Genomic DNA, 25,729 nt, shown 5'->3' on the forward strand with positions numbered 1-25,729 from the left:
ATGGCAGGCGGGGGGGGGGGGGTTGGGGCTCAAATAAAAGTGTGCCAGTAGTAAATGAATGAGCACCAACAGACACCCAGATGGAAGAGAGCCAGCTCCCACAGTCAGTGTTGGCTCTCCTAATAGCAGCTGAGCGGTGCTGCATTTACACCAGCATTAAGAGATATAAGTGTCTAGCTCTATGGGCCCTTTTCCAGGCAACTGTTTTGAGGTGGTAAAGCAGGAAGTAAAGCAGGTCTAACCAATACCATTAATGATAGTTCATTCCATTTAGCTGTTCCAGTAGCAGGGTCCTCATTATCCTCATCATGTTATTGGTTACACCTGCTTTGCTTCCTGCTTTACCACCTCAAAACAGTTGGTCGAAACATAATGAGCCTAAATGGTCATGAATATAGACAGTTTTAACTTGACAACAATAACAACCGTCACAACCCACCTGGGGCCTGTACTACAAAGCAAGATTAGTGGTTTAGCGAGGTAACTTCAGGTTTAAACCTGGTTTGGCCGTACTACAAAGCAAGTTAACTTCTTACCGACATATATTTCCATAGCAACTTATGCTTCACACTTAACCTGGTCCGCAGCAGGTTAAGTTGCAAGGATAAGATTAGACCTTAAATACACTGCCCACAAACCAATCGAATCAGCAGTTTGGACGAGTTTCCCATCTAGGAAGGAGCACGAATTGTAATATTGAATGAGTAATGTTAATCAATGTTAATGTTAATCAAGGACTAAAGCCTTGCACTTGTTGGCTATTTTAATTAAGCCCTACTTACCACTTTGGAATATGTTTTTATATATTCATTTTTGTGCTCTCAAGTAGTCTAGATACGTTGTTTGATCCCGCTGATCGATTGCAGCTGAATAGTGAGTGGAGAAATATCACTAAACCGGCATTAAAAGGTTACATAAACGTCTCCAAAGCGCACGGTGCCGTGTGCGCAACGGAGCTGAGACTGACGTTGGGTTGAAATTGAAATGGTCATAGCCTACATGCTGGAATAGCCTACTACATCTAAGCAATTTAATATGGGATCACCTGCACACAGGCGATCCCATATTAAGATGATTCATATCTAGGCGACTGAGACTCCTGCATTGTGCAGCTGCAACTGTGTTGCTTTTGGCCTGTATGATGTGATTGAACTTCATATTTCCAGCATCATTATATGAAACATGGAGATATGCGACTCTGCTGACATTACAATAGCCATGTGACCACAAAATAGGCTAGTTTTTATCAATGAAAACTATGCCCGCATCGTCTCAATTCAGTTCAGCCGTTTTCTCTTTTATAGGCTATTAGGATATCATTATTTTATTCATTGAGCATGCGTTTCTAAATCTATGGTCTAAATAGGCTTACAGATTGTGGAAATTTATAGACTGAGATTACACATTTACATTTTTACACTTGCAAAAAGCTGCTGTAGGAAACAGAAATCGCTGATCAAAGTAAATCAAATGACTGATGTGAATACAAGCGTCAGCTTTAGACAGTCTTTCAGCAGACTATCCAACGCGGATTTTCATTCTGACAGGCTACATTAAATATCCGCTAAAACTCTGATCACTATACGGATTTTGGACTGAGATAGATTACACATTGCTTCCACAAAAGACTGTAGATAGAGAGCTGTAGATAGCCTACGAAACCGCTCTTCAAATAAATTACTTGTGTGGATAAAAGTGGTCACTTTAGACAGTCATTCGGGAACAGTAATAATATCCAACGCAGATTTTTATTTGCGGTTTCATAGAATGAGGAAATAGGCGTGTCTGGCGCTGTAGGAGTTGGAGCAGTCCATATTGCATTGTGATTGGCAGTTGTTAAAAACCACGCCTCTTTTGCGGGCACGAGCTCCAGTGCACGGGCATTTTCATGTGCACGCGCTGTCAGCTTGATTAGAAAAACCTGGTTCGAGTTAACGAGTGCCAATCGACGTTCGTAGTACAAGTTAACTACAATCGAGCTGATCTGGTTTAGACAAACCAGATCAAGGGACAGATCCTGGATCTTCTAATACAACATTCGTAGTACAGGCCTCTGAATATCCGGTTTACTTACTGTATACAGCTGAGCGCAGGCTGATATTCGGCTCATATTAAATGTTAACGTTAGGCCGTGTCTCCGACAGACACATTAACAAGGTAGCCTATTTCGGTCTTTATGTCTTGTAGTAGTTAGTAGTAGTAGTTGTTGTTGTTGATAGTTGCCATAACAACCACCCCTGTCGGAAAGACGTGCACACGCTGGGTAGGAAGCGTTGTTGTCCCGGAGGCGATATTTTCTTTTGGATGATGGCGAAGGCTATGCGAAGGCATAACCCGCCCCTCTCTGCCTCTGATTGGCCTAGCGTCAAACTTCCATCCAAACACATTCGCTTGGATATCCTGCATTACATCTCTTTCTACAGTCTGTGGTCAGACCGTCAGACTCAGTGGGTCAGACTCAGACAGACAGCAGTTACGCTTGCTAGCCTGCATGAAAGACGCCAGTGTGTTTATGTTTTTAATATAGTCATATCTATGGTTTATAACGCTGCCACTAATCAGAGGCAGAGAGGGCCAGGGGTGGGTTATGCCTTCGCCATCATCCGAAAAAAAATATCGCTTCCGGTAAGCGAGCTAGCTAGCTAATGTTAGCTGCTGGTTGGTTGGCTAACTAGCAAATGTTAGCCGTTAGCTAACATTAACGCATTAACTAGACAAACACAGACATGCAGAGCTCCAAAAACAGAGCAATTCGTGATTTTGTTACTGTAGTTTCTGCAGAGTAACGTCCATGTACCTTTATGGATTGCACAGGGTTGGTATTGCAAAGGGATCTGACGGATAGTGCAGTAACCGTCAGCGGGGTTCCTTTGCCTTTCCGACATGCTGCCACTCCGAACGTTAACTTCCATCATTCGGACTGGCGGTCGTTCACCTTAGAAGCCGCAATGCCGACCTTAGGTTTAGGCGTGGGGGTGGGAGGGGTTAGGTTTTGGGTTAGGGTCTGGGGGAGGTTAGGTTTAGGCATAGGGGGAGGTTAGGTTTGGCGTGGGGGTTGGGAGAGGTTAGTGAAAAACGGGGAATATAGACCCCCTTTCGGAGTGCCGATATTTCGGAGTGGCAGAACGTCGGAGTGGCAGCACGTCGGAGTGGCAGCATGTAACCCAGTCAGCAGCAGAGCCACTGGGGGGAGGAAGTCGGGGGGAGGAAGTCCATATATGGTCCATCCGGTCATGGGGCACAGCGATTGGCTGGCTCAGATTCAAATCTGAGTCAGCCAATCGCGTTGTCCGGCGCTGTTTGGGATGTGTATAAAAGGCCACCGCTGACCGGGGTGGGTGGGGGGAACCAGAGGAGAGGAGTGGAGGAGAGAGGAGGGGAGAACCAGAGGAGAGGGGGAGAAGAGGAGGGGAGAGGGGGAGAGGAGAGGAGGGCAGAACCAGAGGAGAGGGGGAGAGAAGGGGAGAGGGGGAGAAGAGGAGGGGAGAGGGGGAGAAGAGGAGGGGAGAGGGGGAGAGGAGGGCAGAACCAGAGGAGAGGGGGAGAGGAGAGGAGAGGAGGAGAGAGGGGGAGAAGAGGGGGGGAGGAGGGGAGAACCAGAGGAGAGGGGGAGAAGAGGAGCGGAGAGGGGGGGGTGGGGGGAACCAGAGGAGAGGGGGAGAGGAGAGGAGAGGGGGAGAGGAGGGGAGAACCAGAGGAGAGGGGGAGAGAAGGGGAGAGGGGGAGAAGAGGAGGGGAGAGGGGGAGAGGAGAGGAGGGCAGAACCAGAGGAGGGGGAGAGGAGAGGAGAGGAGGAGAGAGGGGGAGAAGAGGGGGGGAGGAGGGGAGAACCAGAGGAGAGGGGGAGAAGAGGAGCGGAGAGGGGGGGGTGGGGGGAACCAGAGGAGAGGGGGAGAGGAGAGGGGGAGAGAACCAGAGGAGAGGGGGAGAGGAGGAGAGAGGGGGAGAAGAGGAGGGGAGAACCAGAGGAGAGGGGGAGAGAAGAGGAGAGGGGAGGGGAGAAGAGGAGAGGAGAGGAGGGGAGAACCAGAGGACAGGAGGGGAGAGGGAGAGGAGGGGAGAAGAGGAGAGGAGAGGAGAGGGGGAGAGGGAGAGGAGAGGAGGGGAGAGGAGAGGGGGAGAGGGAGAGGAGAAGAGGAGAGAGGGGGAGAGGAGGGGAGAACCAGAGGAGAGGGGGAGAGAAGAGGAGAGGGGAGGGGGAGAAGGGAGAGGGGGAGAGGAGAGGAGAGAGGAGAGGAGGGAAGAGGAGAGGACAGGAGGGGAGAGGGAGAGGGGGAGAGGAGAGGAGAGGGGGAGAAGAGGAGGGGAGAGAGGGAGAGGAGAGGAGGGAAGAGGAGAGGACAGGAGGGGAGAGGGAGAGGAGGGGAGAAGAGGAGAGGAGAGGGGGAGAAGAGGAGGGGAGAGAGGGAGAGGAGAGGAGAGGAGAGGAGAGGGGGAGAAGAGGAGGGGAGAGAGGGAGAGGAGAGGAGAGGAGGGGAGAAGAGGAGAGAGGGGGAGAGGCCAGCAGTCAGCAGCTATGATAGCACGAGCCACTCGGGGGGAGGAAGTCCATATGGTCCATCCGGTCATGGGGCACAGCGATTGGCTGGCTCAGATTCAAATCTGAGTCAGCCAATCGCGTTGTCTGGGACCGTGTATAAAAGGCGACCGCTGACCGGGGTGGGTGGGGGGAACCAGAGGAGAGGGGGAGGGGAGAACCGGGGGAGAGGAGGGGAGAGGGGGAGAGAAGAGGAGGGGAGGGGGGAGGAGAGAGGGGGAGAAGAGGAGGGGAGGAGAGGAGGAGAGAAGAGGGGGAGAAGAGGAGGGGAGAGGGGGAGAGGAGAGGGGAGGAGAGGGGGAGAGGAGAGGGGAGGAGAGGAGAGGAGAGGGGGAGAGGAGAGGAGAGAGGGGGAGAGGAGAGGAGAAGAGGAGAGGGGAGGAGAGGAGGAGAGAGGGGGAGAGGAGAGGGGGAGAGGGGAGAAGAGGAGAGGGGGAGAGAAGAGGAGGGGAGAGGGGGAGAGGAGAGGAGGAGAGCAGAGGAGAGGGGGAGAGGAGAGGAGGAGAGCGCGGCCAGCGGCACCACCCCGCTGGGCACAGTCACCCAGGCTAAGTGCCCCTCTGCTGGGCAGACACCCAGGGCAGCCACTCCCACCACCAGGCTGCCACCACCCGCCCTGCCCCTCACCCTGCCCGGGTCCCACACCCCCGCCCGAGACCCTCCTCCAGAACCCCGCGCACCAGGCGGACCCGGTGCATGGCGCGACGCAGTAAACAAACTCATGTTTCCCTCGTCACCAGTCATGCTGGACATCAGTACAAGTGTGAGATCCCTCTCATTCCCGCAAATATGTAACGTAGCCTATGTAAATAAATACAGTGTTGTGTAGTGGACAGGTCCGCCCATAAGGGGGGGTAAAGGGGTAAGCTTCGAGGGGCGTCGCCACTAGGGGGGGCGCTGGAGCCAGGCAATTATTATTATTATTTTTTTAACACTAAAATATATCTCCCATCCTGAAAATGCGGCAACTAAATTATTTTTTTGCAAGGAGTCGAACAAATACACAAAACACAGCAGCAGTAACAAGGCATGCTTGGGCAGGAGTGAGCTATGAGTGAGCTGAAGCTGACTATCAGTACGTTATTGCACGCATAGGCCTATCTTTACATTTAAACGTTTACATAGCAAAAATAAAAAATAGAAATAGAAGTAGGCTATGTCAGTGTTTTCCCCTGAATAGCTGAGAAAGTGGACACTGTCAATAGTTAGCACTGTGAAGCTGATACAATTCAGGTGGCGGTAATGCAACATTTAAGGATGCCAACTGCCATAAAACACAGAAGAAGAAGCTGAGAAAAAGGAAGTGCTGTGGGGTTGCAGCTGGTGAAAACCGTCTATATAATATGACACAGATATTTGAGGCAAAAGAGAGAAGTCGATTCTTTATCAAATCCTGTTCAACTTTATTTCATTGAGTATACATAGTATATTGCACATTTAACATAATTAAAATGACTCTTTGTGTGTAAAAATACACCGATATTGACATTTACATCTCTGACAACCACGCCAGCTGAATATTTTACACCAGTGTAAAAGCTCACATTCTGAATGTGATGCAGGAGGTACAGGAGCTGTCACATATTGCAGATAAATCTACCCAACAATAAAACAACCATTATAGTTTTGCATGTAGCCTATACAAAAAAGTCTCTACACACACACACACACACACACACACACACACACACACACACACACACACACACACACACAGTTGATGATTTCATGTTTACAGTGTTGAAAATGAACAAAATGCTAATTACAGTATATGGAAGTGCTCTGAGTATGTGAGGAGCAGTGCTTGCGAGGGTGAAGGTTCAGCTTGGCACACTGCTCTTGCCAAACTATTTTATTATGGATCAATACAAATACAAGTACAGCATGTCTGCATACTGTAGGTGTGGTACTGTAGGTCCATCATGGAATGGTGCATGTCATTAATAATACGTGGAGTTCACACCATGCAACATGAAATACTGACAATAACTGCTTTTCATAACATATCCTAACATAACAATTGGAACACAAGACAAAATATATCTGTAATATGTTTAGTCACACTTAACGCTACGTGAGATGTTTATATTCAACGCTTTCTTTGCCATTTGACTGCATCATAAACTCTGGGGAGTCACGGAAATTGTAATAAAGCATTTCATTAATTACTATAGGTACATTTATTAAAGGTACATTCCATTATGTTTTTGTGTTAAAATAAGTGTTAATGGCTCTATATTCTGACAGCAATCACTGAAATAGAATGTTTGGTCAGTGACTTGAAACCCCCAACCCCCCACTGTCCTCTATCTCTCTCCTGTAGTCCTGCAGGCAGGGCGGAGGTATCTCCGCAACCATAAGTCGTAGAGACTCACAGATGGCGGCATTGGATTCGGGGTGAAAAAATACATATAGCCCTTAACAGGCATCACGATCTGACCTTCGTTTCCCAGAAAATGTCAACTTTTCTCGGATTGGATAGTTTGAGGTCGGTGCCAATTTTTATTTGAAATGCAATTCCAAATAATGATTTCAAATAGGAATAAGGAATTGATCTTTTAAATATGCCCAATTAAAATATGTATTCGTAATTCCATTTTTAAATTGACTGTTTAATGGGTGATTTTGTAAATCCTTTTTCAAATTGAATTAATACTATATTTGTGAATTATTTTTGTAATTACTCTTTTTAATTGTACAATTAGATAATAATTAATGAAATACTTTATTACATTCTGCAAAACTCTTCTAGTCCTCCATAGAATCAGGGTGCAGTGTATTTTAATGTGAAACCGGCCCATCGTCTTTGAGAATGCATTATTATTAGGGGGTAACTTAAGTTAGAAAAATATAATTTAGAGGAATTATTTCTCTGTGTGACAGAGGCATGACGATACTGTGTGCTGCAAAATATAATTTCCAGTATTGTCAATTAACTTTGCATCCTACAGCAAACCTTACATTCATAACAGCTGTTCATATCCAACTAACCTTTCAAGTCACCTGACATCATTCACATTATCCATCAAAACCACGACCACAAAACCATATGACATCTCTTCCCTTATTATCCATTTCTATCTTTTCAGGAATATACAGTACGCAAAAAATTGTCTAATTCGGATGTCAGAAAGGATTTTGTGACACATCGTTAACTGGTTACGATGCGTGTAGCAGCTTTCTAGTCTTCCTAAAATACAAACTTTCCCCGTGTGTTGTTGTCAATAAATATTAAAGTGCTGATACTGAAAGGGACCGATGAATGCAAAAATTCAAACCAATGAAGAATTCCAATACGTGATAAAACACATGATTAAACCACATATAAATATAAATACAAAAAAGAGAAGAGAACTTGTTATTCTCCCTCGGTTACAGTGTTTCATCTCACAGCTTTATAAAGGTGAGAAAAGGCTATAGAAGGAACACTTTCTATACGAAGGGGAATATCTATACTTCTGGCTATAGTATTTATTCACCAATGGTCAGTGTGATCTGTATGTGGAGTAAAAATCACACTTAACACATAAATAGGAGGCTAGTAACTCTCCCAGGATGCAACCTTGTCAACAGAGAGGTATATTAATCACATCTGATTTGTTTGAATGCTTAAAATCCACATTCATCATGTATTTCATGAGCTTTGAAGTTTAACGTGAAAAAAACGTCTCAAAAAAGCTCCTGACTTCACGTGCACACATCTGAAAGACGAGGCACCAGGTGTCCAGATGGATTTACTACCTGGTCACCAGGCATCCAGATGGATTTGCTACCTGGTCACCAGGCTGCAGATGGATTTGCTACCTGGTCACCAGGCGTCCAGATGGATTTGCTACCTGGTCACCAGGCATCCAGATGGATTTGCTACCTGGTCACCAGGCATCCAGATGGATTTGCTACCTGGTCACCAGGCTGCAGATGGATTTGCTACCTGGTCACCAGCGTCCAGATGGATTTGCTACCTGGTCACCAGCGTCCAGGATGGATTTGCTACCTGGTCACCAGGCTGCAGATGGATTTACTACCTGGTCACCAGGCGTCCAGATGGATTTGCTACCTGGTCACCAGGCATCCAGATGGATTTGCTACCTGGTCACCAGGCTGCAGATGGATTTACTACCTGGTCACCAGGCTGCAGATGGATTTGCTACCTGGTCACCAGCGTCCAGATGGATTTGCTACCTGGTCACCAGGCGTCCAGATGGATTTGCTACCTGGTCACCAGGCATCCAGATGGATTTGCTACCTGGTCACCAGCGTCCAGATGGATTTGCTACCTGGTCACCAGCGTCCAGATGGATTTACTACCTGGTCACCAGGCTGCAGATGGATTTGCTACCTGGTCACCAGCGTCCAGATGGATTTGCTACCTGGTCACCAGCGTCCAGGATGGATTTGCTACCTGGTCACCAGCGTCCAGATGGATTTGCTACCTGGTCACCAGCGTCCAGGATGGATTTGCTACCTGGTCACCAGCGTCCAGATGGATTTGCTACCTGGTCACCAGGCTGCAGATGGATTTGCTACCTGGTCACCAGGCTGCAGATGGATTTACTACCTGGTCACCAGGCTGCAGATGGATGGGCCACGGTACCACCTGGTCACCAGGCGTCCAGGGCCTTGGCTCTACTCTCTTTACACTTGAGCACCAACACGGTCGACAGATTAGCCCATATGCCCCCTTTCCTAGCCTCAACTATTCATAGGAAAAACATGTACTGTACATGTGTAACCAACTGAAAATAAAACGATTGAAAGAAAGAGGGAAAAACATGTAATACTGACCACAGGTCAGCTCAGTAGAATGTGATTGACCTATGACCAGAGACTAAGGAAAGAGCAGAGAAAGTACAACCTGGTGAAACTCTTACTTTACTTCAATGGCTCTTTCTAGACCAAGAGAGATTGAACTGGCTAACCATAATCATGTCAGCAGTAGGAAAGAGACTGAACTGGCTAACTATAATCATGTCAGCAGTAAGAGAGGGGGAACCAGGTTGTAGTATCATATTGTTGGACAACTTTAGAAGCTAACGGAACAGAGATGACCCTGCTAACACTGCTAAACCAGCTACTCGTGCACCTCGGGCCGCTCAGCAGGGCGAGGAGGACGTCTGCTCGTACTCGGGACACTTGAGCAGGGCGGGGTAGGTGGAGGAGCTCATCTGCAGCGAGGCCTCAGAGGAGATGGAGGAGGGGCTGCGTCCGCGGCCCGCCCAGCCGGCGTCCGGGTGCAGGAACTGGGCCGAGTAGTCGGAGCAGTTGCTGAGGCGCGGCCGGTAGAAGCCCTGATGGGGCCGGTACATCTCCTCCGCTGTGTAGCGCTTCATGAACAGGTAGACCGACATGACGCCCGCCGTCTGGTGGGGAGATAATCTCGTGGTCACGAACCCCAGGCTGACAACCACTGGTCTGGAGGACTAGGTTCAATAGTTGTGTGTGAAACCAAACATTATGTGCACAAGACATGGACATTTATCATAGTCAACTTACCTCAGTGAGCAGGAAGGAGATGGCAGCGAAGGCAAATGACCAGCCGTACTGGTAGCTGAAGTAGGCCTCGTTAGATTTGGTCCTGTTCAACATCTCATCATTAATGCTGGAGATATACAAGACCAGACCAACCACCAGAGACAGACCTGGGGGGGAGACAGACAGACAGACAGACAGACAGACAGGCAAACACACACACACAAGAGGGAGAGAGAGAGAGAGAGAGAGAGAAATAATTCTAATGAGTCTGGGGTGAGACAGGATTTATAATAAAACAATGGACGACTATAAAACTTCAAATAAACGCTGAGATAAATAAATGTACTGATCTTGAGACATGTGCGTTGAAGCCAAAGCAGGTACCTGACAGTATGAAGAAGATTCCAGAGACGAAGGCCAGGATGGTGTGGTGGGGTCGGATGTGGCCAATGTTACTGAGGATGAAAGCGATGAACATGAAGAACAGGCTGACCAGAGGGAAGGGAGTGGCAGAGCGGATCATCTCTGGAAGGAGAGGAGGAGGAGGAGGAGGAGGAGGAAGAAGACAGAGTTAAACATTTGTTCATTTTGTGCTCTATTTGAGGACCTGGATGAGTAACCTAGCTTTCCATTGAATTAGATAAGAATAATCTCCCTAATAAAAGATGTGTGTGTGTGTGTGTGTGTGTCAATGACCTATGTTCTGCAAGGAATAGACGTTTATATACATATACATATTGTACACATGTATATATATATATATATATATATATGGTGCTACCAGCCACGTAAGGTACTTTTGTGTTGTAAGAGATGCTGTGCATGGTATCACACGCAAGCTCCACTTACTCAGGACACTGACGGTGGACTCAGAGGTCAGCTGGACGTTAAGGTTAGGGTTATAAACATCCACTTACTCAGGACACTGATGGTGGACTCAGAGGTCAGCTGGACGTTAGTGGGCATCACATACTCGATGGTGAAACACCGGCCTTTCTCATCCCCTGCAATAAGGAGAGGGGGGACAGACATTTGGAGTGGGCACACGGTTCAGCAGTGGTGAGACTGTTTATTGGCTCCTTGCTACTTTCTACAAGGTCATTTGCAAAATGCAAATGCAGAGGAATATCTGAAGTGGAAGTCTGCTTATTTACCTAGCATGGCAAAAAAGCCATGACTGTTGTACCTGTTCGATCGTTATGCATTTCTATAGCAGCTGTTAGGCTATAGCACTATTATATTGCCCCCCTTATATCAGCTTTCATAGCAGTATTATACAGTAAGTATAACAGTTTCCATTGTACATCCATTTCATCCATCAAAGTCCTGGTTAAAACTTTTTGTTTGTTTTTTTCTACCTCAATATACGTTCATCACCATGTAAACTAAAAACCATGTGCTTTTAGGTAGGACACAACTCAGACTTGTTGCCAGATTGTTTCCAATAGACTTGGATTTGCTTGGGCAGTTTTGTGTGCATTTTGGTAGTTTTTGAGCAGTCTTGTGCTGGAACCATCGTTGTATCTGGCAACCCGACCCACCGAAGAAATAACTTCATCCCTTTCCCTTTTTCAGTCTTGGCAGTTCAAGGTTCAATCAAAGCAACTAACGTTTAGCTTCCAGAGCCATTGTTTACATCGATTGGTGTGCATGGCACTCTGATGTTATAAGCAGGATAAGATTAAAGACTAGCAAAACCAACTAACGTAACGGGCTTACCATTATCAAGCGGCTAATACTAGCAAGCTAACTAGAGCTAACGTTAGCTAGCCTGAGTGCAGCACGGGTCTCTCTAGTGAAGTAAACATGAGGAATTGCTTACAGTGTCATCCTGTTCGACTGTCTTCTGGATTACTATTGCTTCTCCCGCGAGGTATTTTATCCTGGCATACATTACAGATGACGTGTTGTGTCTGTCTCATACACTTAATGACACCGCCGATATGTTTCAGCATGGTTTCAGCTGGGTTTACATGCTACCAACTCCCCCGAAAATGGCTCACGTGTTTTGCGTTACCAGTCGGTTTTGACAATCGGCACATAAAAGCATGAATTGGAATTCTCCGATCTCATATTTAGGCTGAAAATCTGCAGATTATCGCTGCACGCCTAGAATAAAGCACAGCAGTAGATAATGATGCTTCAGCACAGCAGGATAAAGCCAGCAGCAATTTTAGGGTGCGGTTGTTTCAGGTTGTTTTAGGGTTAGGTTTAGGTTTAGGGTCAGGGTTAGGTGGTTAGGGTTAGGTTTAAAATCGCTAAACCGGAAGTCAAATTGTGGGAGATTGTTGCTCACTTCACGGAGATCCACGGGGTGGTAAATGCCTTGCTTCTTTTCCCCGCGGTGTTCCAGACAGCAACGTGCGCCGCACACGGCTCTTATACTAGACATCACGATGTTACGATGATGGGGCTGAGACCATCGGCTGTGCCCGACATCGTCGATGGATGATTCTTTGTGTCTTTTCGTCAGAGTCTCAGCATGAATGAACCCTGCTGAACGGAGTGCGTCCTGGCTTATTTCATTCATGTGAGGTTAGGTCTCTGCAGTTCCCGGGATGCCCTCCGCTCAGCGCTCGCTACATGATGAAACTGTCAGATCGCTGTGTGAACAGTCCAGTCCAGCTAGCAGCTTCCATAGAGGAACCAGCTTGACCCCATATGAACCTCTATCAAACGCCTTGTAGACTGGAGGGCATCCGGAGTACAGATCAAAGAAGTGCTCACTTCAATGACTGGCATAGAAAGAACCATGTAAATAGAACCACTTAAAATCACAAAAAGAAAGAAAGAATATTGTAGGTAGAATATTCATTAAGCTCTCTTCATATTAACTTGCATAATTGTGCCTCCTGTAAAGCTTAATTTAAACGGACAGCTCACCCTAAAATCAAAAATACATATTTTTCCTCTCACCTGTAGTGCTATTTATTCATCTATATCGTTTTGGGATAGTTGCCTGAGTTTTGGAGATATCTGCCTGCCTTCTCTTGAATACAATGGAACTGGATGGCACTCGGCTTGTGATCCTCGAAGCACCAACATTTTTTTTTTTTTAACTCAACAGCATTGTGTCTTTCCAGAAATCATGACCCGGTTACTCAAAATAACAAGTTTGTTGTGAGCAGTTTCATGTAGGAAATATTTTCTTTGGCATATATATATATATATATATATATACTGTATATATATAAAATTAAGCTTAAAGGAACAGGATGGAGCCTCCGTCGTACGCGTGCTACCAGGTGAGCCACCATTGAATACGTTGACTATATGCTTTCACATGGCAGCTTTGTGCTCATAAAACTAATGACTCGCCTTTCTTTTCCATTTGGAAAACTGCAGTAACACTCAGTAACACTCAGTAACACTCAGTAACACTCAGTAACACTCAGTAACACTCAGTAACACTCAGTAACACTCTGTAACACTCAGTAACACTCAGTAACACTCAGTAACACTCAGTAACACTCCTACTCCAGACTTGTAATGAAAGGCATTTATGTCAGACTCTATGAGAAACAGCAACAAATTGGAGTCGTGTGGAGATAACTGCAAATGGCATTTTAATGACGCCGTCTTGCAACTATTGCTGGAGCAAAGACAGTTGCAGTGTAATTGTTTGAATGGGAGATTGTGCTCATAAATATTGCAAGATGATACAAAATGAAACCTTATAAGCATATTTCTATGCTATCCGATTTTTTATCCAGAATGCAACTCGGGCAAGTTATCAGATATCTGCACTGATTGCAAAGGGTGGACGAGCTTTTTCATGTGTGGTGACTTTGTGAAACACTGTCTGAATGTGGCTGCGGATACTGTGTTCACTCCTGAGATTGCATCCCTGCAAATTGTCATGGCAAATTGTTTACAAAAGATGGACAATAAAGCTGATTTTCAAAGTAACTTGAGGATTTTTCAAGTTGTGAATTAAGTCAAATTTCTCTCTTGATTACAAAGGTGGAAAATACAACTGTTTTTAACTGGGTGTTGTTTACTGATTAAATGTTTAAGCTCCCCACAAATGCAGATGTTTTTTTAAATATATATAACCAATTGCAAATTATTACAATTACCAAGCAGATAAAAAGTAGATTATTATATTGAAATGTTATTTTAGATTTAGAATGTTAATTTTCTATAAAACACAATACATTTTAATGTAATTCCACAACGTTTATTTTTGGCCCTCGGCCCTCCACCCAGATTGAGTTTTGGCCCTTCATGGGAAAGAATTTGGGCACCCCTGGTTTATACAGTTCCTGCTGAGCAAAGTTTGTAAGGGCAGCACCGATTCCTAGATATCTTCATTCTATCTGAATGCCACCCAGCCTGGAACTCACCAGCCAGGAAGCACACCCTCCAGAGGCCTGAGTGGAGCGACGTGCGGATCTCCGTGCTCTGGTTGAGGGGGAGGATGACGCCCTCCTCCAGGTAGAGCCAGTAGTCGGTGCTGACGGCGATCCCCAGCAGGCCCAGGCCGCACACGGCGAACACGCTGCTCAGCAGCGTCAGTGCCTTCCGGCCACATAGGCTCATAGCACGGCCTCAACAGCAGGGGGCGCCGCTGGCAGAAAGAGCAGCTGGGCACGGGGTGGGGTGGAGAGAGAAAGAAAGAAAGAGAGGAGAAATTCACTGTTGTGTTTGCCAGAGAAAAAGGGGATTGGTCTTTTTTGAAAAGCCCTCGAGAGAAGCTCACAATGCACAAAAACCACCAGCGCTGTCCTGTCTGCAGAAGATTCACTAGTCATGTCATGTCCCATGCCAGGACATTGTATAGATATGAGCACTAACCGTGTCTGAAGTCCAAACACAAGCGAATTCTGCTATCTGGATATTTCAAAATATTATCAAAGTGATTTGAAGTCATATTTGATGATACAGTATCTGTCTGATGAGGAAAGACCAGCCAACAAGAGGGTAAATATGACAGGAAAGTCAGGATTTTCCTACGATGTGATGTTTACTAGCAGAGAGCATACTAGTAAAAGTGCTGCTTTTTTTAATACTTTTGAATTCAACTCTATCACACCCTATGTAAAATGCCACCTTCACTCTAAAGATTCTAAAAATGCTCTTAGCAGAATAACTACTGTAGTCTTATACTGTAGATCTTCTTCCTCTTAGCTGGGAAAGAAATCTAGGAAAAAAGGAAGGCAGATTTCCTGAGCCTCCAAACTCTCATTAGAATGTAAATAAGCACATCATAATTAACCAGGGCCAACTGCTCAGTGGGACACTTTTTATAAACGTTGCCTCCAGCCAAAAACCAGCACGCCACTAATAGTGTTCCAAAGAGAGAAGCTGGGAAAGAAAATAAAAATACGACTTTTTCTCCTCTAATCATCCATAACTTGTAATATCCCATCAATCCGATTGCTGTGTAGCAAAGCAGAAGCAGCAGTGCAGCTGTCACATCAATGCGTGCGCTGCTCAGAGAGAAACATGGTTGTGTTGGTATGGAACGCTGGCTGATGCCTACACTTAGCCGGAAGCTGGCTAGCTGGGGAGCTCGGGATGGGACAGGTGTTGAAGCTGGCTAGCTGGGGAGCTCGGGATGGGACAGGAATTGATTGTACATAATGAGTTGTCAGTGTGCTGCATGCTGGCAAGATGGAGTGAATATGTGACAGGATTTTAAGATCTGTAAAGCCTTTTGCCCTGTTTCTGAGATATGAGGGTGATTTGTTTTTTTAAAGTCTGATACACACTATTAATAATAAGCTTTGTATGAAATTATACACCATGTTAATGATAGTTTAATGAGCATTTAATTAAAATGTTTGCCCTTAAATAATTGGTAATGATTTTTTTTTCTGGCTTTACATAACATATGAAACCATTTCCAATTTAGCTTGTGTGTGTGTGTGTGTGTGTGTGTGTGTGTGTGTGTGTGTGTGTGTGTGTGTGTGTGTGTGTGTGTGTGTGTGTGTGTGTGTGTGTGTGTGTGTGTGTCTGTGTGTGTGTGTGTGTGTGTGTGTGTGTGTTAGATCATGGCAAAGTATGTGATACAGATGAGGCATGGCATTTCCCAGGTATGTTAGCTTGATAATAACCTTGTTTCAGCCAATTAATGAATAATGACTTGAGATATAGGAAAATCAGACTTTTTGTTACCTTGATGACTTTTCCCAATTTAAAAGTGAGAAAGTAAGATCCAATCAGGACGACCTCAGGTTGTCCTGGCCGCTGTGCAATCAGCAGCCATTCATTTGAAATGTCCGCGCCTGTGGCCTATTTTCACATCTTCAGTCTTTCAACATTAAGCCGTGATTTGTGGATGCTTGCTGGCAGCACAGTAGACCTTTTTTCTGCTCTTATGCTGGAACAAGTGAGTGTTTTTAAGTGTCTGTGGCGTGGGTGCTGGGTGCTGGGTGCTGGGTGCTGGGTACTGGGTGCAGGGTGCTGGGTGCTGGGTGCAGGGTGCTGGGTGCTGGGTGTGCCACCAGTGTGCTGAGTGCCTCCAAGCTACATATGTGAAATAGTGCTTTCACACATCGGCTGTCATTACTGAAACACAGAAGGTGTCATTACTGAAACACAGACGGTGTCATTACTGAAACAGAAAACACTTTGGGCCGATCCTACCTGCCGGGCGCCTACTAAAGGAGAAGGAAAGGAAAGAAGAAGCATTTGTTTTCATGGCGGAGATGTCTAAAATAGCCAGACTAATCATCCTAAGTATTGACGTCGCATTATTGCTCGCATTACAAACAGTAGGTGGCTGATAACAAACTCCAAAACAATGATCATGTTATTATAGATATGTGTATTATTTACTGTATGTCAGAGATCTGAACATACAGATGACCGAGGGCCAATTTAGTGAGGACTGAGTGGATTGAGGACCACACAATAAAAAAACAGAGAGAGAGAGAGAGAGGGGGAGAGAGAGGGAGAGAGAGAGAGAGAGGGGGAGAGAGAGAGGGAGAGAGAGAGAGAGAGAGAGGGGGAGAGAGAGAGAGAGAGGGAGAGAGAGAGAGGGAGGGAGAGAGAGAGAGGGAGAGAGAGGGAGAGAGAGAGAGGGAGAGAGCTACCACATAGTTCGCCTGTGTAACCGCTTCAGCAGATTTAGCCAGATTCAAAGAGGACTGACAGCAACAATCACCTGAAGCTCAATATCAGCCAATGCAATGAGCTTGTGCTGGACTACCAGAGGAACAGGAGGCCACGCCCCCTGTCCTGGTTGTCATCCAGGGAGAGGAGTTGAAGAGGTTGGATTTATAGAGAGCCCCAGGAACGAATGGGTTTTTGGTGCGATGCTTCTAATAAGGTCTCTGGGCAACACAAGGTTAATCAAACGCGAACCAGTGTTCAGTGGGATAATCTTCACACATGAGGACCACTTTTATGAGTTTTTAAGCTTTTACGTGCCGTTAAAAGGGCGGCTAGCTAGCAAACAGCTAAATGAGACTACACTGTTGAGTCGACGGGGATATTATACGTCAATAACGTCATCACTTCAAAGGACGAACACGGAAATTCTATTTCCCTCACCTGGTTCAGCCCGGGGTAATCAGTGCACAGCAGCGCACACATCAACAACACTCCAAGTTGAGTGGTGACGTGACGTGGAAGCCTATGCCACACTGTGTGTACCGTAAATTCCGGACTATAAGACGCACCGGTCTATAAGCCGCACCTTCAAAGGTGACTATTTTTTTCTTCTATAAGCCGCACCGGTCTATAAGCCGCGGGTGTTTTGATGTTTAATTACCATATGTAAGGCTTCGTGCACAGAGGGGATTGTCGGGAAACAGATGGCTGTTTGGGGAAGCTCCCATTTATTAACATTTCAACAAAACAAAAGTCAGGTCACTAATCCCCAGACAAAATCACACATTGTGGTATTTTTTGTTTTTTTTACAGTGCACACAGTGTCCGCGGTGTGGTGAAAAGAGGGCAAGAGAGGAAATTAAAACAGAAGTGGATTTATAGTTAGAAAGAGTGCTAAAGAAGAGAGAATTCCGTTTTTTATTTTTTTATTTTAGTTACTCACAGTACTATTGACCAGTCCAACTCAAAAGATATTCGGCAGTTTCACTTTGAGCTCTTGTTCCGCCGCTGGGCACACAGTGTCCGCGGTGTGGTGAAAAGAGGGCAAGAGAGGAAATTAAAACAGAAGTGGATTTATAGTTAGAAAGAGTGCTAAAGATAGTCCGGTCTGGTTATGACGAGTCTCGCTGGGTACAGTACGCCAAAGCGATATCCATTGACTCGATGATGCTGTTGTATGTTGCGCGTTTCTGTTGCACCAACGCGGAGAGGTCCTGCCGACGAAAAAGCGCGTACCCTCCCAGGTGAGGGGCTTCTTCCCCGCAGCCTGGAGGATGAGTTGACGGTCGGGCCAGCGGAGTAGGCAGATGAAGATGGCCCTCGGTGGCAGGCCGGGGTCTGGACGTGGCCGAGGCGCCCGGTGTGCCCTGTCCACCTCTGGTGGTTTCTCGCCTTCCTTCAGGTCCAGGATGTAACACAGGATTTTGCCACAAAAGCGTCCATGTCACCAATCTCAGCTCCTCTTTTACATTGATCAGGCGAATGTTATTTCTTTTACTCCTGCTGATTAAGTCATCAACCTGCGTGTGCAGGGTTTCGATTTTGCATTTTATCCATTTTCGGACTCACTGTGTTGTTTTTGTCCTCCAGTGCGCGGATGCGCTTTTCCGCATTATAAACTCTGTTCACGGTTGCCTTAGTTTCTTTAGTGAGTGAGTGGATGGACTTCTGCACGTTTTCAAACTTGTTTTCAAGCTGCTCAAAACCTCTGAGCGATGTCGGACTTAATCGATAGTGTTTCACGGAGTAAAAGTTTAGCCCAAGCGTGTATCTCCAGCCTCCAGCAGGTGAGTCATTTCCTCATTCATGGCGTGATTGCTTCGTCTTTTTCTTTCTGCTTACCTGTGTTGTGTTATGTTATGTTATGTTATGTTGTTAAAAGAGGGCAAGAGAGGAAATTAAAACAGAAGTGGATTTATAGTTAGAAAGAGTGCTAAAAAAGAGAGATTTTTTTTTTTTTTTGGAAAAAATCCATAGATAAGACGCACCGTTATATAAGCCGCAGGGGGCAAAAAAGGCCAAAAAACGGGAAAAAAGCCGCGGCTTATAGTCCGGAATTTACGGTAGTTCTGGATTAGCTTAGCATGAGCTTTTTACTTCTAGGGCTCGCATTTACGCTTCAAAACTCATGAAAGTGGTCCTCATGTGTGAAGATTATCCCGCTGAACACTTGTTCGCGTTTGATTAAGCTTGCGTTGCCCAGAGACCTTATTTGAAGCATCGCGGCAAAAACCCATTCAAAAATCCCATAGGCAGAGACAGTGAAAAACTACAAAAATACGTCATCCCTGCGGCTCTCTATTACAAGTAGCATTATCTTTGCTAGTTTCTAGCACTCAAAATCTCCCTTATTTTCTATTACCACTGCGTCAGTACATCAAAGGATATCTTTCAGTGGCACAGTGGTAATTAAAAGAAAAAAGGGAGACTTTGAGCAAAAAACTAGCAAAGATCATGCTTGCCCTTGCACTTGCCCTTGCCCTTGCACTGGGAGAAAGATATGTCCCTTGGATTAAGTCGGACGAGTAATATGGAGCATTTTCTTTATGTTTGAAAGCTGGTCACCATCACTTCACATTTAGGAGACTGCTGTAACTCTTCTTCATTTCTGTTTCACAAATGTTCACCCGTCCGTCCATCAGCATGGCGGGTGAGTAGATAATAATGACCGCATTTTCATTTTTGTCTGAACTGATCCTTTAACTGACACCTGGGAAGTGCAGTGAATGAGGAAGAACGCTCCAATGATGTGCGGGCGACTACAGGCAGCAGGCAGGCAGCAGGCAGGCAGCACAGAACCATGTTACCCTGACTGTAAAGTGGGATAAAAATAGTCATCAGACTCACGAAACCAGCCCGCAATACAGGCATGTGTGTCAGTGTGTGCACACACACACACACACACACACACACACACACACACACACACACACACACACACACACACACACACACACACACACACACACACACACACACACACACACACACACACACACACACACACAATAGACACTGCATCCAGTCCTTCATGAATACTAATTCTTTCTACACATTGTTGTTGTCTCCAGAGAACATTATACATGGAGATGGATATGAGTGTTAAGGGGTTTTATATGTGTTGATTAGACCAACACTTAAGGGGTTTTATATGTGTTGATTAGACCAACACAAAGCCTTGCAGTGTCTCTCTGCACAGCTCACTCTCTCTCCTGCACAAACAACACAACAACATTTCAACATATCCCCTTTTCCTCCTAGAACAACAAATCCTCGTACTTAAACGACAGAATAGATCAATTTCCAGTAATTCCCAAAATGACATGTGAAGTCTAGACGTAATTTCAATCAGGAAGACTAGACCACACGTCCACACCCTATTTCATTCACAGTTCTCCCTATTCAATCACATTTATCCACACCCAGTTTCATTCATATTTCTTGCTATCCAATCATAGTCTACAATCTCCCATGCTATCAATAGCCAATCGGTGCAAGCCATGTCCTTCCCTCGCTTTGCCGCTGAACCAGTCATGTAAAGCAGTTGAGAGTATTTCAAGTTGACTGTTCACATCTCTTATGTGGTTTCTCTACTCACCAACATGTTGTCACACTGCAGTTGCTGTCATTACTGTGTACCAGTTGTTTGGCCCCGCCTCCTCCCCTGCCACCACCAACGTCATGGCTCCCGAGGGATTCCCCATGGAGGGATTCCCCATGGGGGGATTTTTATTCTACGCATTGTTGACAGCCTCCCCTCATCATCGCAGGAGGAGGGTCATCATGGAGCCATACGCCAAACTTTAATCTTGTTTGTTGTATCAATAAATGTTATTTTAAACCTTTATACTAGTCTCTCATGATTGAAATACTGTATGAGGTTCATGCAGGTGATACGTTGTGTAATTTCTCATAATATGTTTAGGCAACTAAACTAAAGTATTTTCATTTACTGATACTGAGATGCTCTAATGGTTACATTACATTACCTAATTATTAGAATGAATTAGTTTCACATTCACACAGTAAAACAGTTGATTTGTGTGACCGCAGGTTAACTCAATTACCTGTATTCATGGCTACAATAAAGATAGCATGTTGCGCGATAACAAAACATTGTATGTATATTAAACCATACAAATAGGCCTGTAGACTCTCCATGATGGAGATCATGATGCTGGATACTGTCTGCCCAGGTGCTGCTCTGTAATGAGCAGATACAGCCCATTTCAGTGACCAAAGCACAAGAGAGCAAGAGGGAGGAGTCAGGACTATGAGTCAGGACTAGAGGGAGGAGTCAGGACTATGCGTCAGGACTAGAGGGAGGAGTCAGGACTATGAGTCAGGACTAGAGGGAGGAGTCAGGACTATGAGTCAGGACTAGAGGGAGGAGTCAGGACTATGCGTCTCGGTCCGTCCGTCCGTCCGTCCGTCCATAACACCGTAAGTCACAGAGCAACCACACCTGGCAGGTGGGTTCCCTCCACTACTCATGCAAGGCCTGACCTCCATGTCCACCAGATGGTGGTGCTATATAGCAACTAGGGCTGCCCCCTCCAGGTCGATTGGTCGATTGTTTGGTCGACTTGCTCTTGGTCGACGAGATTCACGTTGGTCGAGCAATCGCTGTTGTTAATAATTTCATAGGAGAAATTCAATTTCATAAAAATAAAAGCGATCCGGAACGAAGTAGCGTGCCGCAGAAGCAAGTTGCAACACGGAGCTTTTCTAGAAGCACACAGAGAGTGATCCAGGCTAGAGACAGGCAACCACAGTTAGCAGAAAGGAGAGGAACCAGCAGAGCGATGGAATTAACAATAGACCCTTCTCACGGGGGCCATTTTGTGTCGAAAAGCCAGGTTAAACACAGGTGCAAGCAAAACACTAATGAGGGTTTCCAACTTCCATGATTGGAATTTGGAAACCCTCATTAGTGTTCTGCTTGCACCTGTGTTTGCCCTGCCTTTTCGGCACAAAATGGCCCCCGTGAGAAGGGTCTATTAAATGGCTCAGCTATCAGCACAAACAATGGACACGTTTCAGCCTGCAGCACGCAGCCATCAGTCATCAGCTGTTAACAAGCTGTTAACGAGCACAGTACGCACCTTATGAGATGAGACAGACTCATCAGTGAGACTGGACATCCAGCCGCTTTCACTCACAGTTCACAGTTGATACATACACTCCAACTCCGCTAATGTTAGACAGGCTGTTATAAGATGTTAATGGAATAAATCGCAAAGGCTATCTAGCTATTATTTCTACCAACTAATTAACCATGCCACGTGTGCTAAGGTTAAATAACCATCGCACAGGCTTTCTCTGAACTGAGCAGGTGGCCAGGTGTTGCATGTCAAGCTGATCAGTCTGTCGATTCCGGTAACGTTACAAGACTGCAAATAGCTTTTATTTATAATTAACAGCTATCGGGTATAGTGCGCTCAGTATTCAGTACACTGCACAAAATAAGAAAAAAGTACACTGCAAAAAATAAAAACAAAAAAGTACACTGCAATTTTTTTTTTTTTTTTTTACCCCGTTTCGACCAATCGATTGGTCGGAGCTGTGGTCGATTTCTGGTCGACCAGGATAATCTTTGGTCGAGGGCAGCCCTAATAGCAACTTTACGTTTCGGCCTATAACTTCTGAACCATATGGGCCACAATCAAAAAACTTTCCCTGGATTCCTTGGTTCATTATGCATCCATCCGTATAGGCCCCGCCCATTTCAGTCTACATGATTTTCTGGCATTTTGAATTTTGTCCAAAACTAGTCCCCCCCCCCCCCCCCCCCCCCACACACACACACACTCCTACAAATTCACCAAACCATGACACACAGCATGGTGTTATTAGACTATGTGTGTGTGCCTTCACTGCTGCCTTGCTGAGGCTGCTGTCCCTCTGGTGCCTCTGATGCAGACAGGCAGTGGGCCGTCTGGGAGTTAGTGGCTGTGGGGCTGTGCTCTGGCCGGAGCAGCCTGGGGACAACATCGGTATGTGGTCAAACACTGGACACAGCTGAATGAAGCTCCAAGCCCCTATCATCACCCTGCTGAGTGCTGACATGCTCTGATCATCACCCTGCTGACATGCTCTCATCATCACCCTGCTGACATGCTCTCATCATCACCCTGCTGACATGCTCCTGCACACTTTCAGCAGAAGCTCCAGAGGGCAAACACATGAGTGCTACATGTGCATACAGTACACACACATACATGTGTCACACACATACATGTGTCACACACACACACACACACACACACACACACACACACACACGCACACACGCATGCACGCACACACCCAAGCAGCCAGTCACACAAACCATAACCCACACCCATACAGCACTGCATCACACTCACATGGGGCGCCTGTTTGGGGTGGAAGCCGGGAACTGGTGGGAATGGCGTGAACCTCCCACGTACTACGTCCTGCCGGTGAAGCTCCCAGCTGTCGGGTGAAAAGAAGCAGCTGGCAACTGCACATGTATCGGAGGAAGCATGTGTGTGTCTACGGCTGTCCCCTCCCCAGATCGGCAGAGGGGGTGGGGCAGCGACCGGGGCAGCAGGGGGAATTGGCCAAGTACAGTTGGGGAGAAAATGGGGGGGAAATCAGAAATAATAATAATAATAATAAATAAAAAATCCATTGACTCTGGACTAATGCAGAAAACAGTCAGTGACCCACAGCAATATCACTAACATCCATCTCCTGTGTTTGATTTAGGTCATAAAGATATTGACTATGCCACCCTATAAAGGTGGGCAGCCTACATGCTGTAAATTCAAATGTAAGTTTATGTTTAGGGTTTCTCCTCCGCTGCAAGTCATTGATGCTGCTTTGCCTTTAGCTTTCAGATAAGGCAATAGAAAGATTAATCTTAATTACAGCCAGTATAATAAGTAATGGCATATCCTGTACTAGAATATATATGCTAGTGTTTACAGGCAGTCCATGTGTTGGCTATACCTCCACCATAGTGTAGTAGGCTATAGGGCCAACTGCTTGTTGTGCCTGCCGTTTAGTCTTTGGCTGCAGCTCAAATTGCTGTCCATGGTGCTGAACCAGAGAGCAGCGTCCCCGTGTTGACCCAGTCAATACTACATCTGTTAGTCAATTGTGCCAGTTGAATAAGCAGGGATGTAGTGGCGGGTTAACCCATATTTTTATTTGCGTATTACAGTTGACATGCTTTGTTTAGCCTGGCACAAACCATAAATGCCTAGTGAACATATAGGCCTAGTGAACATATAGGCCTAGTGAACATATAGGCCTAGTGACAGCTGTTCCTTCTGAAAAACAAAAACTAATTAGAAACTCTTGGGCTAAATAAGTAACGTTGTTATTACGTTATTTTTTATGCCATAAAGATAGGCTAAGCACAAAATGTATGGTGTGCCTTATAATGATCACCGTGACTGGCTGTCATCCTTTGTTTTCCCCTGCTCATATCTCTCGCCATTAAGCCGAGTAAAAGCGGCAAACCACTTTCTTCCTCCAAAATACAGCCAGTTTGTATATAATAATAATAATAATGTAGTTGTCATAGACTGTGTTGCATAGTTGATTGCTCTATTGCTGACAAAAATTTGTTATTGTAAGTCGCTTTGGATAAAAGCGTCTGCCAAATGTCGTAATGTAATGTAATAAATAAGTTTGGATTTTGCATGCCTATTAGTCAGTGTAGGAATACATAGGCTATAACTCGTCGTCAGTTACTCAGTATAAACAATTATATAAGACTATTTGGCAACACAAGTCCTCTCTTTGAAGTGGCACGAACGAAACGGAACTATCAACAACGCATTTCTCAGCCATTTGTCTGGAGCGCAAAAAGAAGCTTTACAAAATCACACAAAACATACAGAGGAGGCGACTACAAGAAACACATTCTTACCTTCACGGAGAAGTCTCTTGAGTAAAGCTCCCTTCTTCTCGTTTCTCTATTCCTTCTTCCTCCTCTTGTTGTTGTTGTTGTTGTTGTTGTTCTACTCTGTTTGTCGGTGTCCGTGTGAGTCTAGTGTCCGTGTTGTCTCCGGTTTGGCGCGCGGAAAAGCGTGTGCTGCTGTGTGGCTGTTGCGGACCGGTCGACGCGCGCTCCGCTACCCAAGCCAGTGCAGAGCGCGTGCACGGTGTGGGGCACTGGCACCTCCAGGTGGGCAGCCGAGAGCCTGGGGACAGATGCTGCGTTCACGTGCTGTAGGAATAACTGCAAGTTGGAATGAATGAAGGACGTTTTCTGTAGAGTTTGGTTTGGTTTTATGTTTTAACCCCCCCCAAACACACACACACACACACACGCACGCACGCACACACACACACACACACACACACACACGCACACACACATAACACACACGCACACACACATAACACACACACACACACACACACACACACACACACACACACACACACACACACACACACACACACACACACACACACACACACACACACACACACACACACACACACACACACACACACATATATATTAGTCCCTGGGCTCCGCCACTCAATAGATGGTCTTGGTCTATCTTATTGGTGCCATGGCTCCTCGCTGTAGCTGCTTTTTGGCAGGCAGCCAATGCCCTAAAGACGAGGTTTGGAAGGTTTCCCACAACACAGCCTTCAAATCCTCACCCTACGTGT

General features: G+C 45.8%; 1 protein-coding gene across 1 annotated transcript; it reads right to left on the minus strand.

Moving 5' to 3' along the window:
* Positions 1 to 9,630: 9,630 nt before the first annotated feature.
* Positions 9,631 to 14,551, minus strand: LOC310793538 (voltage-dependent calcium channel gamma-5 subunit-like; the record flags this gene model as incomplete). Its single annotated transcript, XM_083655348.1, has 5 exons — positions 9,631 to 9,897; positions 10,031 to 10,176; positions 10,394 to 10,534; positions 10,927 to 11,013; positions 14,356 to 14,551. 5 exons carry the CDS (start codon positions 14,549 to 14,551, stop codon positions 9,631 to 9,633), a joined length of 837 nt encoding a protein of 278 aa, XP_083511474.1.
* Between the last annotated feature and the right edge of the window lie 11,178 nt (positions 14,552 to 25,729).

The sequence above is a fragment of the Poromitra crassiceps genome, assembly GCF_964638095.1.
Source record: "Poromitra crassiceps genome assembly, chromosome: 19".
Taxonomy (NCBI): domain Eukaryota; kingdom Metazoa; phylum Chordata; class Actinopteri; order Beryciformes; family Melamphaidae; genus Poromitra; species Poromitra crassiceps.